Source organism: Salmo salar, chromosome 23 (genome assembly GCF_965601325.2).
Source record: "Salmo salar chromosome 23, fSalSal1, whole genome shotgun sequence".
In the NCBI taxonomy this organism is placed as follows: domain Eukaryota; kingdom Metazoa; phylum Chordata; class Actinopteri; order Salmoniformes; family Salmonidae; genus Salmo; species Salmo salar.
Window position 1 is genome coordinate 53,377,159 of NC_138313.1, and position 18,435 is coordinate 53,395,593.

At 48.4% G+C, this 18,435-nt stretch overlaps 1 protein-coding gene across 4 annotated transcripts in view; it reads right to left on the reverse strand.

Moving 5' to 3' along the window:
- dapk2b (death-associated protein kinase 2b) overlaps window positions 1-18,435 on the reverse strand; it is a 55,747-nt gene that overhangs the window by 36,569 nt on the left and 743 nt on the right. For 3 of the 4 annotated variants that reach the window (XR_014382381.1, XR_014382380.1, XM_045705948.2), the window contains exons 2-3: window positions 16,256-16,384; window positions 2,031-2,252 (exon numbers count right to left, since the gene is read on the reverse strand). Coding sequence is in view for 1 of the 4 variants with exons in the window: in XM_045705948.2 (XP_045561904.1) it covers window positions 2,031-2,252; window positions 16,256-16,317 (284 nt within the window). In the remaining 3 variants the exon portion in view is untranslated. The remainder of the gene's footprint in view (window positions 1-2,030; window positions 2,253-16,255; window positions 16,385-18,435) is intronic. The other variant, XM_045705949.2, reaches the window with a different exon arrangement.

Genomic DNA, 18,435 nt, shown 5'->3' on the forward strand with positions numbered 1-18,435 from the left:
CCTCTGGCCTCTCTCATCTCTGATGGCTTCTCCTCTGGCATCTCTGATGGCATCTCCACTGGACTCTCTCTATTCTTCTGATGGCATCTCCACTGGCCTCTCCTCTGGCCTCTCTCATCTCCACTGGCCTCTCCTCTGGCCTCTCTCATCTCCACTGGCCTCTCCTCTGGCCTCTCTCATCTCCACTGGCCTCTCCTCTGGCCTCTCTCATCTCCACTGGCCTCTCTCTATTCTTCTGATGGCATCTCCACTGGCCTCTCCACTGGCCTCTCCTCTGGCCTCTCTCATCTCTGATGGCATCTCCTCTGGCCTCTCTCATCTCCTCTGGCCTCTCTCATCTGTCACGGCTCTCTTCGTCTTCTGACGATATAGCGAAATCGTCGTCTGAAAATGTAGACCAATACGCAGCGGATGTCGTGTTCATCTTTGAATTTAATTAATCGCTCACGTGAACACTATACAAAAACAATAAACAATGACAGTGCAACAGTTTTGCAGGCTATCCTAACGCAGTGCAAAAACAATCTCCCACAACAGACAAACACAAACACAGCCTCATATATGGGACTCTCAATCAAAGGCAAATAGACAACACCTGCCTTCAATTGAGAGTCCCAACCCCAATGAACCCAAACATAGAAACAGACACACTAGACTCAACATAGAATTACATAGATCCTAAACCAAAACCCGGAAATACTAAATCAAACGCCCTTTTACCAAAACACCACCCCGAACCACATAAAACAAATACCCTCTGCCACGTCCTGACCAAACTAAAATGACAATTAACCCTTATACTGGCCAGGACGTGACATCATCTCTGATGGCATCTCCTCTGGCCTCTCTCTATTCCTCTGCTCTTGAACCAGTGTACGTCCTAGAGGTATCAGTATAGTCTTATCATTTATTTTGAGCAATTTAAATATATATGTTTATATTTAAGGAAATAAGCACCTTGCTCTTTCTTGCTGGATATAAAATAAGCTACACTGTTCACAATAAACTGATGGGATGTGTCACTTCCTGACCATAGAAAGCTGTTATTTTCTATGGTAGAGTAGGTCAGGGCGTGACAGGTGGGTTTTCTAGTTTAGTTTTTCTATGTTGTCAGGTTCTAGTTTTGTATTTCTATGTTGGGGTTTTGTTTGGGATGATCTCCAATTAGAGGCAGCTGGTCCTCGTTATCTCTAATTAGAGATCATACTTAAGTAGGTGTTTTTTTTCCCACCTGGGTTTGTGAGAGATTGTCTTTGAGTTAGTGTTTGTTTCACCTCTGCGTCACGGTTTGTTGTTTTGTCATTCAGTTTATTTATATGTATCGCATCGTTTCACAGTTCAATGAAAATGTGGTACGATAATCACGCTGCACTTTGGCCCGCTCCTTCCTGCGACAGCCGTGACAGGATGTTATGAATGGGTTTTCGGGTGTGATGTGATTCACGCTGGCTGCTGAGGAAAAATGCAATAAAGGGGAATCCTCTATTCTCCCCATCGCCCAACGTTGGTGTTTACAATGAAATGTGTAACGTCAAAACGCCCAATTATTAGAATGTTTCCAAATCTCGTGAATGAATTCGATTCGATAGGAACACGTTCCGTCTAATTTGCATAAACATTGTGATAGGATAATGGATGTCAGGGTTTATCGAATCAGGATCAAATCCTCTGATATCCTCGAGCTCATTAATGATACAATGTTCATATTTGAAGATTGCCAAAAAGGCCTATCTCTTTGGTAATGACAGGAGCGACCAGGAGTGGAATGGAATGGCTGAACAGCGACCAGACTGTCTGGATGCCTGCCTGTGTGTGTATGTGCGTGTGTGCGTGTGTCTGTCTGTCTGTCTGTCTGTCTGTCTGTCTGTCTGTCTGTCTGTCTGTCTGTCTGTCTGTCTGTCTGTCTGTCTGTCTGTCTGTGTGTGTGTGCGTACGTGTGTGCGTACGTGCGTGTGTGTACGTGTGTGCGTACGTGCGTGTGCGTGCCTGCTTGTGTGTGTGTGTGTGTGTGTGCGTGTCTCCTCACTCACAGTTCCAGTATGAGCACCACGTCAGTGCGGGTCTCGTAAACGTCATGCAGCGCTACGATGTTGGGATGAGTGATCAGCTGCAGGATGTCCACCTCTCTCTCGATGTCTTCTCTCCTCACTCCCCTCCTGCTGGCCCGGCTCTGACACTTCTTCACAAACTTGGCGGCGTACTCCAGACCCGAGCACTTGTCCCGGCAACGCTTCACGATGGCAAACTGACCACTGCGGGACGCAAAGAGCACACAACGAAGAGGATGACGTCATCGAATTGACGACGAAGGATGAAGAGAACACAATGATGTCAATCTCTGACCTCATCCAATAGACTGGGAATGTTTGGGACTGAGATGGTTACAGTCTGATGGTTGAACTACAGTCTGATGGTTGAACTACAGTCTGATGGTTGAACTACAGTCTGATGGCTGAACTACAGTTACAGTCTGATGGCTGAACTACAGTTACAGTCTGATGGTTGAACTACAGTTACAGTCTGATGGTTGAACTACAGTCTGATGGTTGAACTACAGTTACAGTCTGATGGTTGAACTACAGTTACAGTCTGATGGTTGAACTACAGTCTGATGGCTGAACTACAGTTACAGTCTGATGGTTGAACTACAGTTACAGTCTGATGGCTGAACTACAGTTACAGTCTGATGGTTGAACTACAGTCTGATGGCTGAACTACAGTTACAGTCTGATGGTTGAACTACAGTCTGATGGTTGAACTACAGTCTGATGGTTGAACTACAGTCTGATGGTTGAACTACAGTCTGATGGTTGAACTACAGTTACAGTCTGATGGTTGAACTACAGTCTGATGGCTGAACTACAGTTACAGTCTGATGGTTGAACTACAGTCTGATGGTTGAACTACAGTCTGATGGCTGAACTACAGTTACAGTCTGATGGTTGAACTACAGTTACAGTCTGATGGTTGAACTACAGTCTGATGGTTGAACTACAGTCTGATGGTTGACACTACAGTCTGATGGCTGCAACGTCAGCGAGGTGCTACAGTCTGATGGCTGAACTACAGTTACAGTCTGATGGTTGCACACTACACAGTTACAGTCTGATGGTTGAACAACAGTTACAGTCTGATGGTTGAACTACAGTCTGATGGTTGAACTACAGTCTGATGGTTGAACTACAGTCTGATGGCTGAACTACAGTTACAGTCTGATGGTTGAACTACAGTTACAGTCTGATGGTTGAACTACAGTCTGATGGTTGAACAACAGTTACAGTCTGATGGTTGAACTACAGTTACAGTCTGATGGTTGAACTACAGTTACAGTCTGATGGTTGAACTACAGTTACAGTCTGATGGTTGAACTACAGTCTGATGGTTGAACAACAGTTACAGTCTGATGGTTGAACTACAGTTACAGTCTGATGGTTGAACTACAGTCTGATGGCTGAACTACAGTTACAGTCTGATGGTTGAACTACAGTCTGATGGTTGAACTACAGTCTGATGGTTGAACTACAGTCTGATGGTTGAACTACAGTCTGATGGCTGAACTACAGTTACAGTCTGATGGTTGAACTACAGTTACAGTCTGATGGTTGAACAACAGTTACAGTCTGATGGTTGAGCAACAGTTACAGTCTGATGGCTGAACTACAGTTACAGTCTGATGGTTGAACTACAGTTACAGTCTGATGGTTGAACTACAGTCTGATGGTTGAACAACAGTTACAGTCTGATGGTTGAACTACAGTCTGATGGTTGAACAACAGTTACAGTCTGATGGTTGAACAACAGTTACAGTCTGATGGTTGAACTACAGTTACAGTCTGATGGTTGAACTACAGTTACAGTCTGATGGCTGAACTACAGTTACAGTCTGATGGTTGAACAACAGTTACAGTCTGATGGTTGAACTACAGTTACAGTCTGATGGTTGAACTACAGTTACAGTCTGATGGTTGAACTACAGTCTGATGGTTGAACTACAGTCTGATGGTTGAACTACAGTCTGATGGTTGAACTACAGTTACAGTCTGATGGCTGAACTACAGTTACAGTCTGATGGCTGAACAACAGTTACAGTCTGATGGTTGAACAACAGTTACAGTCTGATGGTTGAACAACAGTTACAGTCTGATGGTTGAACTACAGTTACAGTCTGATGGCTGAACAACAGTCTGATGGTTGAACTACAGTTACAGTCTGATGGTTGAACTACAGTCTGATGGTTGAACAACAGTTACAGTCTGATGGTTGAACTACAGTTACAGTCTGATGGTTGAACAACAGTTACAGTCTGATGGTTGAACTACAGTCTGATGGTTGAACTACAGTTACAGTCTGATGGTTGAACTACAGTTACAGTCTGATGGTTGAACTACAGTTACAGTCTGATGGTTGAACTACAGTCTGATGGCTGAACAACAGTTACAGTCTGATGGTTGAACAACAGTTACAGTCTGATGGTTGAACTACAGTCTGATGGTTGAACTACAGTCTGATGGTTGAACTACAGTTACAGTCTGATGGTTGAACTACAGTTACAGTCTGATGGTTGAACTACAGTTACAGTCTGATGGTTGAACTACAGTCTGATGGTTGAACTACAGTCTGATGGTTGAACAACAGTTACAGTCTGAGGCAGGTAGCCTAGTGGTTAGAGGAGGCGGGTAGCCTAGTGGTTAGAGGAGGCGGGTAGCCTAGTGGTTAGAGGCAGGTAGCCTAGTGGTTAGCGGAGGCGGGTAGCCTAGTGGTTAGAGGAGGCGGGTAGCCTGGTGGTTAGAGGAGGCGGGTAGCCTGGTGGTTAGAGGAGGCGGGTAGCCTGGTGGTTAGAGGAGGCGGGTAGCCTGGTGGTTAGAGGAGGCGGGTAGCCTAGTGGTTAGAGAGGCGGGTAGCCTAGTGGTTAGAGAGGCGGGTAACCTAGTGGTTAGAGGAGGCAGGTAGCCTAGTGGTTAGAGGAGGCAGGTAGCCTGGTGGTTAGAGGAGGCAGGTAGCCTAGTGGTTAGAGGAGGCAGGTAGCCTGGTGGTTAGAGGAGGCAGGTAGCCTAGTGGTTAGAGGAGGCAGGTAGCCTGGTGGTTAGAGGAGGAGGCGGGTAGCCTAGTGGTTAGAGGAGGCAGGTAGCCTAGTGGTTAGAGGAGGCGGGTAGCCTAGTGGTTAGAGGGGGGGAGGCAGGTAGCCTAGTGGTTATAGGAGGCGGGTAGCCTAGTGGTTAGAGGAGGCAGGTAGACTAGTGGTTAGAGGAGGCAAGTAGACTAGCGGTTAGAGGAGGCGGGTAGCCTTGTGGTTAGAGGAGGCAGGTAGCCTAGTGGTTAGAGGATGCAGGTAGCCTAGTCGTTAGAGGATGCAGGTAGCCTAGCGGTTAAAGCGTTGGACTTGTAACCGAAAGGTAGCAAAATCAAATCCCAGAGCTGACAAGGTAAAAATCTGTCGTTCTGCCACTGAACAAGACAGTTAACCCACTGTTCCTAGGCCGTCATTGAAAATAAGAATGTGTTCTTTAACTGACTTGCCTGGTAAAATAAAAATACACATTTGAGATGCCTTGCTGCAGCTAGGGGGTTAGCCAGATCGTTGAAATCTAACTCAGTGTCTAACACCAGCGTGTAATTCAGGGTTCAGTTCACGACTAGAGAGCTGTATCAACGTGACCAGATCAGATCTGTAGCGACGTGACCAGATCAGATCTGAAGCAACGTGACCGGATCAGATCTGAAGCAACGTGACCACATCAGATCTGTAGCGATGTGATCAGATCTGTAGCAACGTGACCGGATCAGATCTGTAGCAACGTGACCAGATCAGATCTGTACCAACGTGACCGGATCAGATCTGTAGCGATGTGATCAGATCTGTAGCAACGTGACCGGATCAGATCTGTAGCAACGTGACCAGATCAGATCTGTACCCGGACCGGACGCTGAGCCGGCCGATCAGATCTGTAGCAACGTGACCAGATCAGATCTGAAGCAACGTGACCGGATCAGATCTGAAGCAACGTGACCGGATCAGATCTGTAACGACTACAGATCTTTACTCTAGCAACACGTACCAGTCTGCTTCATGCCAAGCCACTTTCCCATCTTACCCTAACAAAGTCGCTGGCAGAGTGCAGCTTTCTGCCCCCCCCTCTCTCTCTCTCTGTCTCTCTCCCAGAAAGCCATGGGGCAACCACACTGAGACATTCAGGGGGACAATTTCACAAGCAAAGATGACCTCTTTCCCTGCTTGGCTGGGAACTACTTACGACGATAAAAGAACACAGACTTAAGAGTTTGGGAGGAAGTCCGAAGTTTGGCTTGTGTCAGATGGGAGCAGAGTACAGCCAGAGAACTCTTCTCCCACTCCCATCAAATGTTCTGCCAAATATCTGAACCACCCCTCGTACTCCCAAATCTCCAGAATAGGTCACAACAGACTTATTGTTCTCGTATGTGTTTGTTGTGAACGGTCCCGGGACGTAGCTACCGCGGCTTGGCCTATCGACGTTCAGTGAGGGTTGATTTTGAAATCATCAGCTTCTTTATTGAACATTCGTTCCTATTTGACTGATTTGTGTCTAGGATTTGTTTTACTGCAGGGCTCAAAGAGACCTGGGTCTCAATACGACTCCCTGTTAAATAAAATAAAGGTTAAATAAACAGTCTACCTAACATGTACCTACTTACTGGGCGTCAGGGAGAGAGACTGTGGTTCACGTAGAATGTGTAAACATGTCCCCATTGACAGGGTGGATTACAACACAGCAGCAATAAAGGACAGACTGCATTTCTCAACACGTAGCCTAACACACAGCCTAACACAGAGCCTAACACGTAGCCTAACACACAGCCTAACACAGAGCCTAACACGCAGCCTAACACGTAGCCTAACACAGAGCCTAACACGCAGCCTAACACGTAGCCTAACACGTAGCCTAACACGCAGCCTAACACGTAGCCTAACACGTAGCCTAACACGGCCTCCGAGCCTAACACAGAGCCTAACACAGAGCCTAACACGTAGCCTAACACGTAGCCTAACACGTAGCCTAACACAGAGCCTAACACAGAGCCTAACACAGAGCCTAACACGTAGCCTAACACACAGCCTAACACAGAGCCTAACACGTAGCCTAACACGTAGCCTAACACAGAGCCTAACACGTAGCCTAACACAGAGCCTAACACAGAGCCTAACACGTAGCCTAACACGTAGCCTAACACAGAGCCTAACACAGAGCCTAACACAGAGCCTAACACATAGCCTAACACAGAGCCTAACACGTAGCCTAACACAGAGCCTAACACGTAGCCTAACACAGAGCCTAACACAGAGCCTAACACGTAGCCTAACACGTAGCCTAACACAGAGCCTAACACCGCTGGTATGTTGATGGAATTAAAGAAAGGGGTGGATATACATGTTCCCTAGTGATTTGTCACCCAGTTAAATACAGGGTAAATACGACGTCAGGGTGCGACGACGATCACTGTATTCTGTTACCATCCTGACGGGCTGCTGACTAATCCTGCTGGCTGCTGCCACTCCTGTCCTGCTTGCATCATGCTTGCTGCAGTGTCCTGTCCTGCTTGCATCATGCTTGCTGCAGTGTCCTGTCCTGCTTGCATCATGCCTGCTGCAGTGTCCTATCATGCCTGCTGCAGTGTCCTGTCCTGTCCTGCTTGCATCATGCCTGCTGCAGTGTCCTGTCCTGTCCTGCTTGCTGCAGTGTCCTGTCCTGCTTGCATCATGCCTGCTGCAGTGTCCTGTCCTGCTTGCATCATGCCTGCTGCAGTGTCCTGTCCTGTCCTGCTTGCATCATGCCTGCTGCAGTGTCCTGTCCTGTTTGCATCATGCCTGCTGCAGTGTCCTGTCCTGCTTGCTGCAGTGTCCTGTCCTGCCTGCTGCAGTGTCCTGTCCTGCTTGCATCATGCTTGCTGCAGTGTCCTGTCCTGCTTGCATCATGCCTGCTGCAGTGTCCTATCATGCCTGCTGCAGTGTCCTGTCCTGTCCTGCTTGCATCATGCCTGCTGCAGTGTCCTGTCCTGTCCTGCTTGCTGCAGTGTCCTGTCCTGCTTGCATCATGCCTGCTGCAGTGTCCTGTCCTGCTTGCATCATGCCTGCTGCAGTGTCCTGTCCTGTCCTGCTTGCATCATGCCTGCTGCAGTGTCCTGTCCTGTTTGCATCATGCCTGCTGCAGTGTCCTGTCCTGCTTGCTGCAGTGTCCTGTCCTGCCTGCTGCAGTGTCCTGTCCTGCTTGCATCATGCCTAATGGCCAGCCACTCTGTGATGTGCCACAGGGGCCCGTGTTAGGCCTGCTCATGCCATGTTCATTCCGTGTTACACAAGACATTAGCTCCGTCTTTACTCACTTAGGAAACGCTGTCTAGTGATCAAGTTAAATACAGGACTATTATTTACATTATCATCAGCCTGATGAGGACTTTGACGATAGGCTTAACCAGCTCTGATAGCATAACACTCCTTGTCCCCGACTGCTTCATAATTAAACCTGTCCCCTGGTCCCTAGTGTCAAAACCGTAGAAATCACCACACGTCCACGTTGGACAACATGCAGCGCTGTGTTACCTCACGTTGACTCTAACGGAGGATTACAAAGAAGAGCTCTTTATTGAACATTGTTGAAACGGGTAAAGAAGAAGAGCTCTTTATTGAACATTGTTGAAACGGGTAAAGTTGATGTAATCACTCAGGACCACATCCTCTCTAGTCAACCCTCACAGTTTAGCCAATGGGAAGAGACTTGTGTCACTGTGTAAATGTCTCAGTCTCTGTCTAGTGTAAATGTACACATGCAGAGCATTCGGAAAGTATTCAGACCCCTTCACCTTTTCCACATTTTGTTATGTTACAGCCTTATTCAAAAATTGATTAAATTATTTTCCTAATCAATCTACACACAATACCTTATTACATTTACATTCATCATCATTGAGATGTCTCTACAACTTGATTGGAGTCCACCTGTGGTAAATTCCATTGATTGGACATGAATTTGGAAAGGCACACACCTGTCTATATAAGGTCCCACATTTGACAGTGCAAAAACCAAGCCATGAGGTCGAAGGAATTGTCCGTAGAGCTCCGGGACAGGATTGTGTCGAGGAACAGATCTGGGGAAGGGTACCAAAACATTTCTGCAGCATTGAAGGTCCCCAAGAACACAGTGGCCTCCATCATTCTGAAATGGAAGAAGTTTGGAACCACCAAGACTCTTCCTAGAGCTGGCCGCCCGGCCAAACTGAGCAATCGGGGGAGAAGGGCCTTGGTCAGGGAGGTGACCAAGAATCCGATGGTCACTCTGACAGAGCTCCAGAGTTCCTCTGTGGAGATGGGAGAACCTTCCAGAAGGACAGTGCAGTAAGTAAGGCTGGACTAGTGAACTAGCAGTGTAGTAAGGCTGGACTAGTGAACCAGCAGGGCAGTAAGGCTGGACTAGTGGACCAGCAGGGCAGTAAGGCTGGACTAGTGAACCAGCAGGGCAGTAAGGCTGGACTAGTGAACCAGCAGGGCAGTAAGGCTGGACTAGTGGACCAGCAGGGCAGTAAGGCTGGACTAGTGAACCAGCAGGGCAGTAAGTCTGCAGTGAGGCTGGACTAGTGAATCAGCAGGGCAGTAAGGCTGGACTAGTGAACCAGCAGGGCAGTAAGGCTGGACTAGTGAACCAGCAGGGCAGTAAGTCTGCAGTAAGGCTGGACTAGTGAATCAGCAGGGCAGTAAGGCTGGACTAGTGAACCAGCAGGGCAGTAAGGCTGGACTAGTGAACCAGCAGGGCAGTGAGGCTGGACTAGTGAACCAGCAGGGCAGTAAGGCTGGACTAGTGAACCAGCAGGGCAGTGAGGCTGGACTAGTGAACCAGCAGGGCAGTAAGGCTGGACTAGTGAACCAGCAGTGTAGTGAGGCTGGACTAGTGAACCAGCAGGGCAGTAAGGCTGGACTAGTGAACCAGCAGGGCAGTAAGTCTGCAGTAAGGCTGGACTAGTGAATCAGCAGGGCAGTAAGGCTGGACTAGTGAACCAGCAGGGCAGTAAGTCTGCAGTAAGGCTGGACTAGTGAATCAGCAGGGCAGTAAGGCTGGACTAGTGAACCAGCAGGGCAGTAAGGCTGGACTAGTGAATCAGCAGGGCAGTAAGGCTGGACTAGTGAACCAGCAGGGCAGTAAGGCTGGACTAGTGAACCAGCAGGGCAGTAAGGCTGGACTAGTGAACCAGCAGGGCAGTAAGGCTGGACTAGTGAACCAGCAGGGCAGTAAGGCTGGACTAGTGAACCAGCAGTGTAGTGAGGCTGGACTAGTGAACCAGCAGGGCAGTAAGGCTGGACTAGTGAACCAGCAGGGCAGTAAGGCTGGACTAGTGAACCAGCAGGGCAGTAAGGCTGGACTAGTGAACCAGCAGGGCAGTAAGGCTGGACTAGTGAACCAGCAGGGCAGTAAGGCTGGACTAGTGAACCAGCAGGGCAGTAAGGCTGGACTAGTGAACCAGCAGGGCAGTAAGGCTGGACTAGTGAACCAGCAGGGCAGTAAGGCTGGACTAGTGAACCAGCAGTGTAGTGAGGCTGGACTAGTGAACCAGCAGTGAATCAAATGTAACGGAGTCCATTGCCCGTGTTGTGAAAAGTTCCTGTTCATACAAGGATTTGTACATTGCTAGACATGACTGGCTTGTTGACCTGATAGCCAGCGAGATGAGACCTCACCTACAGCACACATGCATGAACATTGTTGTCTAAGGGGAAGCTGGTGTAATGTTGATGATGATGCGTTTTCCTGTGAGCCAAATACACCAGATATTGTTGTTGATAGAGGGGAGGTGCTCATTGGATGGCTACATGCAGCAGGCCTTTCCCTGGAAGCTGCTTAAGTACCAGCCCCTCGTGGCACGCTGGGACATCCACGGGTCTAGGTGTAAGCCGGGGGCGCCGTTATTCGGTAGTCTCGACCACGTACACAGCCTTGTAGTGTGTAGCCTGACAGAAACTAGGGCAAAGCAGTAGGCTGGGTACAGCTCTGTTTCAGCTGTGGTGGGACTAGAGCAAAGCAGTAGGCTAGGTACTGCTCTGTTTCAGCTGTGGTGGGACTAGAACAAAGCAGTAGGCTAGGTACAGCTCTGTTTCAGCTGTGGTGGGACTAGAACAAAGCAGTAGGCTAGGTACTGCTCTGTTTCAGCTGTGGTGGGACTAGAACAAAGCAGTAGGCTAGGTACTGCTCTGTTTCAGCTGTGGTGGGACTAGAACAAAGCAGTAGGCTAGGTACAGCTCTGTTTCAGCTGTGGTGGGACTAGAACAAAGCAGTAGGCTAGGTACTGCTCTGTTTCAGCTGTGGTGGGACTAGAACAAAGCAGTAGGCTAGGTACTGCTCTGTTTCAGCTGTGGTGGGACTAGAACAAAGCAGTAGGCTAGGTACTGCTCTGTTTCAGCTGTGGTGGGACTGGGGCAAAGCAGTAGGCTAGGTACTGCTCTGTTTCAGCTGTGGTGGGACTAGAACAAAGCAGTAGGCTAGGTACTGCTCTGTTTCAGCTGTGGTGGGACTAGAACAAAGCAGTAGGCTAAGTACAGCTCTGTTTCAGCTGTGGTGGGACTAGAGCAAAGCAGTAGGCTGGGTACAGCTCTGTTTCAGCTGTGGTGGGACTAGAACAAAGCAGTAGGCTAGGTACTGCTCTGTTTCAGCTGTGGTGGGACTAGAACAAAGCAGTAGGCTAGGTACTGCTCTGTTTCAGCTGTGGTGGGACTAGAACAAAGCAGTAGGCTAGGTACAGCTCTGTTTCAGCTGTGGTGGGACTAGAACAAAGCAGTAGGCTAGGTACTGCTCTGTTTCAGCTGTGGTGGGACTAGAACATAGCAGTAGGCTAGGTACAGCTCTGTTTCAGCTGTCGTGGGACTAGAACAAAGCAGTAGGCTAGGTACTGCTCTGTTTCAGCTGTGGTAGGACTAGAACAAAGCAGTAGGCTAGGTACTGCTCTGTTTCAGCTGTCGTGGGACTGGGGCAAAGCAGTAGGCTAGGTACAGCTCTGTTTCAGCTGTGGTGGGACTAGAACAAAGCAGTAGGCTAGGTACTGCTCTGTTTCAGCTGTGGTGGGACTAGAACAAAGCAGTAGGCTAGGTACTGCTCTGTTTCAGCTGTGGTGGGACTAGAACAAAGCAGTAGGCTAGGTACTGCTCTGTTTCAGCTGTGGTGGGACTGGGGCAAAGCAGTAGGCTAGGTACTGCTCTGTTTCAGCTGTGGTGGGACTAGAGCAAAGCAGTAGGCTAGGTACTGCTCTGTTTCAGCTGTGGTGGGACTAGAACAAAGCAGTAGGCTAGGTACAGCTCTGTTTCAGCTGTGGTGGGACTAGAGCAAAGCAGTAGACTAGGTACAGCTCTGTTTCAGCTGTGGTGGGACTAGAACAAAGCAGTAGGCTAGGTACTGCTCTGTTTCAGCTGTGGTGGGACTAGAACAAAGCAGTAGGCTAGGTACAGCTCTGTTTCAGCTGTGGTGGGACTAGAGCAAAGCAGTAGGCTAGGTACTGCTCTGTTTCAGCTGTGGTGGGACTAGAACAAAGCAGTAGGCTAGGTACAGCTCTGTTTCAGCTCTGGTGGGACTGGGGCAAAGCAGTAGGATAGGTACTGCTCTGTTTCAGCTGTGGTGGGACTAGAACAAAGCAGTAGGCTAGGTACTGCTCTGTTTCAGCTGTGGTGGGACTAGAACAAAGCAGTAGGCTAGGTACTGCTCTGTTTCAGCTGTGGTGGGACTAGAACAAAGCAGTAGGCTAGGTACAGCTCTGTTTCAGCTGTGGTGGGACTAGAACAAAGCAGTAGGCTAGGTACAGCTCTGTTTCAGCTGTGGTGGGACTAGAACAAAGCAGTAGGCTAGGTACTGCTCTGTTTCAGCTGTGGTGGGACTAGAACAAAGCAGTAGGCTAGGTACAGCTCTGTTTCAGCTGTGGTGGGACTAGAACAAAGCAGTAGGCTAGGTACTGCTCTGTTTCAGCTGTGGTGGGACTAGAACAAAGCAGTAGGCTAGGTACTGCTCTGTTTCAGCTGTGGTGGGACTAGAACAAAGCAGTAGGCTAGGTACAGCTCTGTTTCAGCTGTGGTGGGACTAGAACAAAGCAGTAGGCTAGGTACTGCTCTGTTTCAGCTGTGGTGGGACTAGAACAAAGCAGTAGGCTAGGTACTGCTCTGTTTCAGCTGTGGTGGGACTAGAACAAAGCAGTAGGCTAGGTACTGCTCTGTTTCAGCTGTGGTGGGACTAGAACAAAGCAGTAGGCTAGGTACTGCTCTGTTTCAGCTGTGGTGGGACTAGAACAAAGCAGTAGGCTAGGTACTGCTCTGTTTCAGCTGTGGTGGGACTAGAACAAAGCAGTAGGCTAGGTACAGCTCTGTTTCAGCTGTCGTGGGCAGCCTAGCTGTTTAAGGAAGGAGGTGCTTTCTGTACCCTTGAGTGCCATGCAGACGGGGATCTTTGAAATGTTGGGATTTTTTGTTGTTGTTGTTGTAAATTTGATATGTGGATTCAAATAAAGCATTTAGTGTGTGTGTGTTATATGTTGTGTGAATTAAAGTGTCTTGTCTCGTCCAGTAGTCTGCATATTATATACAGTAGTTGGTACACCTCCCCAATCTCGGATTGTTCTAGGGGTCTTTTGCCAGAGGTTACATGTAGGCTGATGATCTGAATGGTGCATGGTGTTGTGTACTTCTCTGAAGGACAGTGATCTGTCCGACCCTGGACTAGTAGAAGGTTTGATATGTGTTGCTCTGGTCAGCTTCTTCAAAATTGCTGATTTGACATCCTTGATTGAAGCCTCTCTTTTTATTTATTTTAATTTTTTGGGGGGGGAGAGAAAGGGACGTGGTTGCAAATAACCCTTTTTTTATATATATATATATATATATGTGCCCTCGTTTGGTATTAAATATTACATTTGTAACTGGTAAGATCTGCAAACAGGCGTTCACGGTTCGGTCCCGTCTTCAAACATTTGAAAGGTTCCTTATCTTTCTCCGTCTGGACGTCTGGTGGGTAAACCATTTCCATAGTAACGCTGGCGATGTTAGCTTCAACGTTCTAATAGGAGGTTAGCCTTTTCCAAAACAGCGTTGTTTTTCTTGTATTATAGTCTTTAGAGAACTGCTTTACTTTGATGTCCTTTATCTTCTGTCTTTCTATTGTGTTGTTAACTAGCTAGTGTTTTTTGTTGTTAGCTAACTATCTTCTTTTAGGAGAGCCCCTAGTAACTGCTTAACAATCTAGCTAGCTAAGCTAACTGCACAATCTTTTATAGGCCTATCTTCTTCATTTGTTGCTTGTTTTGTCTCACATTCAGTCTTGCAGTTTTCTTCCCCCCCCCCCCCCCCCCCGATGTACTTCACTCTAAAAACCATGTTAATATTTGTAGGAGCTGATTTTTTTTCAGCAGCTGCTGCTCAAGTTGGAACTCTTCTCTCCAGTTCAATTCAAGGGCTTTATTGGCATGGGATACATATATGTTAACATCTCCAAAGCAAGTGATCTGTCTCTCTCTCTCTCTCTCTCTCTCTTTCTTTCTTTCTTTCTTTCTTTCTAATCTATCTGTTTCTCTCTCTCTGACCACTCTCTCTCCACCCCTCTTTCCCTATGATCTCTCTCTCTGACCATCTCCCTCTCTTTCCCCCCTCTCTCTCCTCCCTCTCTCTCTTTCCCCCCTCTCTCTCTCTCTAATGACTGATACAGCAGCTGCTGAGGTGTTGAGGAAACTCACAGACACACACACACACACACACACAGTCCTTCCTCTTTCATTTCAGTTGTCTGAGGCTTCCCAACCCAGTCTTGTTGCTGTCCTTATGTCTATGCGGTTCAAGACACATACACATGCAAATCTAACCACTCGTGAAGTCTGGTGTGTCCTTAAACAGTCCCTATTGAACACAACGAAGCCATCTCCCCAGTAACCTGCATTCAATTAGAGAGCAAGAGCCATCTGAACTGAACCCAGTGTTATTAACGAGAACAAAGTCAACTCCTAGCATGTTGTGTCACAGAAAAATACCAGAACAGGAAGTTACTATAGTGTGGTAGACCACAGATCATATTTCAGGTCCTGTTGGGCTATGTAGAAGTGCTGTTGGCCACCTTTTCATGGAACTGTCCGTCTGGCCCGCACGTGACTTAATGAACTTCCTGCTGAACACATTCCTAACCTCCTTTTTGAATTATTGTATACTTCCCTAGATGTTTTCTATAACAGCAGTTCCTTTACTGGGAGGATAGTTTGCCTATAGGTGCCCGTTGAGGGGACTGTTTTGAGCCACAGACTGGATTTCTACGGGTTAATTTCCACATTGGCTGAAAATAGACTAACCGAAGACAGAAAGTTGAATAACGTGGCAATAAACAGTTTGGGAAATCACCTTAATTAATATCTCCATTATCCTGCCCTACGGTTAACTCCATTATCATATAGTATGTTTATCTCCATTATCCTGCCCTACGGTTATCTCCATTATCCTGCCCTACAGTTATCTCCATTATCCTGCCCTACGGTTATCTCCATTATCATATAGTATGTTTATCTCCATTATCCTGCCCTACATTTATCTCCATTATCCTGCCCTACATTTATCTCCATTATCATATAGTATGTTTATCTCCATTATCCTGCCCTACATTTATCTCCATTATCCCGCCCTACATTTATCTCCATTATCATATAGTACGGTTTCTCCATTATCACATAGTATGTTTATCTCCATTACAGTATCCTATCCTATGGCTATCTCCATTATCATATAGTATGTTTATCTCCATTATCACATAGTATGTTTATCTCCATTATCCTGTCCTACGGTTATCTCCATTATCATATAGTATGTTTATCTCCATTATCACATAGTATGTTTATCTCCATTATCCTGTCCTACGGTTATCTCCATTATCATATAGTATGTTTATCATATAGTATGTTTATCTCCATTACAGTATCCTATCCTACATTTAACTCTTGCTGTAAACTGTAACTAGCTCCTGTCCTATACACATCAACAAGCCAGCTGTTACAGCACAACCCCAGGATCAGGCAGGCTGGCCAGTCACCATGTGGGACTGGGATTAACACTGAGAAGGAGTCATAATAAAGACTAAATACACAACACTGATCTTAGAGCTAAATAAGATGTATATAACAGCTCACAGTAATGACATACGGCCTATAATACATTATAATCTACATACACGGAGCATAGAGCTACATAACAGGTCTATAAGAACTCATTAAACAGTAACACGCTCACCTCCCCAGCTCTTCACCAATCTCATAGAAGTCCTCTACTTTCTGTTGCTTGAAAACAGCCATGCCCAAATGTCCTCATCGAGGGTCGATACGTCCTCGGCAACGATAAACATGTAACTCTGTCTTCAGTCTGAGTGACACACAACGAGAGAGAGAGAGAGAGAATTGCCTGATCAGTTCTGAGCGACACGAGAGAGAATGAGAGCCAGCGCAGCAATGCACCGACGAGCGATTGTGAGATGAGGACTGACACCTCTACCCACATGTCCCAGCTTGCTGCGCTACATTCCAGCTCAAACAAAAAGGAAGTCCATGTGTTTCATAAGCCAGGATAGGATCCTTCTGAGGGCTGAGCCAGGAGAGGATCCTTCTGAGGGCTGAGCCAGGATAGGATCCTTCTGAGGCTGAGCCAGGATAGGATCCTTCTGAGGGCTGAGCCAGGATCCTTCTGAGGCTGAGCCAGGATAGGATCCTTCTGAGGGCTGAGCCAGGATAGGATCCTTCTGAGGCTGAGCCAGGATAGGATCCTTCTGAGGCTGAGCCAGGATCCTTCTGAGGGCTGAGCCAGGATAGGATCCTTCTGAGGCTGAGCCAGGATCCTTCTGAGGGCTGAGCCAGGATAGGATCCTTCTGAGGGCTGAGCCAGGATAGGATCCTTCTGAGGGCTGAGCCAGGAGAGGATCCTTCTGAGGGCTGAGCCAGGATAGGATCCTTCTGAGGGCTGAGCCAGGATAGGATCCTTCTGAGGGCTGAGCCAGGATAGGATCCTTCTGAGGGCTGAGCCAGGATAGGATCCTTCTGAGGCTGAGCCAGGATCCTTCTGAGGCTGAGCCAGGATAGGATCATTCTGAGGGCTGAGCCAGGATAGGATCATTCTGAGGCTGAGCCAGGATAGGATCATTCTGAGGGCTGAGCCAGGATAGGATCCTTCTGAGGGCTGAGCCAGGATAGGATCCTTCTGAGGCTGAGCCAGGATCCTTCTGAGGCTGAGCCAGGATAGGATCATTCTGAGGCTGAGCCAGGATAGGATCCTTCTGAGGGCTGAGCCAGGATAGGATCCTTCTGAGGCTGAGCCAGGATAGGATCCTTCTGAGGCTGAGCCAGGATAGGATCCTTCTGAGGGCTGAGCCAGGATAGGATCCTTCTGAGGCTGAGCCAGGATAGGATCCTTCTGAGGGCTGAGCCAGGATAGGATCATTCTGAGGGCTGAGCCAGGATAGGATCCTTCTGAGGGCTGAGCCAGGAGGCTGAGCCAGGAGGCTGAGCCTAACACTACAGGCCAATGGGCATGACTATGGCCTTGGAGAAAAAAACTATTAGGCAGCAAAAGGCACCCTATGGGTCTCCCTATAGACCTATGGGTCTCCCTGTGGGCCTCCCTATAGACCTATGGGTCTCCCTGTGGGCCTCCCTATAGACCTATGGGTCTCCCTATGGGTCTCCCTGTGGGCCTCCCTATAGACCTATGGGCCTCCCTATGGGTCCTATGGGTCTCCCTATGGGTCTCCCTGTGGGCCTCTCTATGGGTCTCCCTATGGGTCTCCCTATGGGCTCTATGGGCCTCCCTATGGGCCTCCGTATGGGCCCTATGGGTCTCCCTATGGGTCTCCCTATGGGTCCTATGGGCCCTATGGGCCTCCCTATGTGTCCTATGGGCCTCCTGGGTCTCCCTATGGGCCTCCCTATGGGCCTCCGTATGGGCCCTATGGGTCTCCCTATGGGACTCCCTATGGGTCCTATGGGTCTCCCTATGTGTCTCCCTATGGGTCTCCCTATGGGTCTCCCTATGGGTCTCCCTGTGGGTCTCCCTATGGGCCTCCTATGGGTCTCCCTATGGGACTCCCTATGGGTCTCCCTATGGGTCCTATGGGCCTCCCTATGGGTCTCCCTATGGGTCTCCCTATGGGTCTCCCTGTGGGTCTCCCTGTGGGTCTCCCTATGGGCCTCCATGGGTCTCCCTATGGGCCTCCCTATGGGTCTCTCTATGGGCCTCCCTATGGGTCTCCCTGTGGGCCTCCCTATGGGTCTCCCTATGGGACTCCCTACGGGCCTCCCTATGGGACTCCCTATGGGTCTCTCTATGGGCCTCCCTATGGGTCTCCCTGTGGGTCTCCCTATGGGTCTCTCTATGGGTCTCCCTATGGGTCTCCCTACGGGCCTCCCTATGGGTCTCCCTATGGG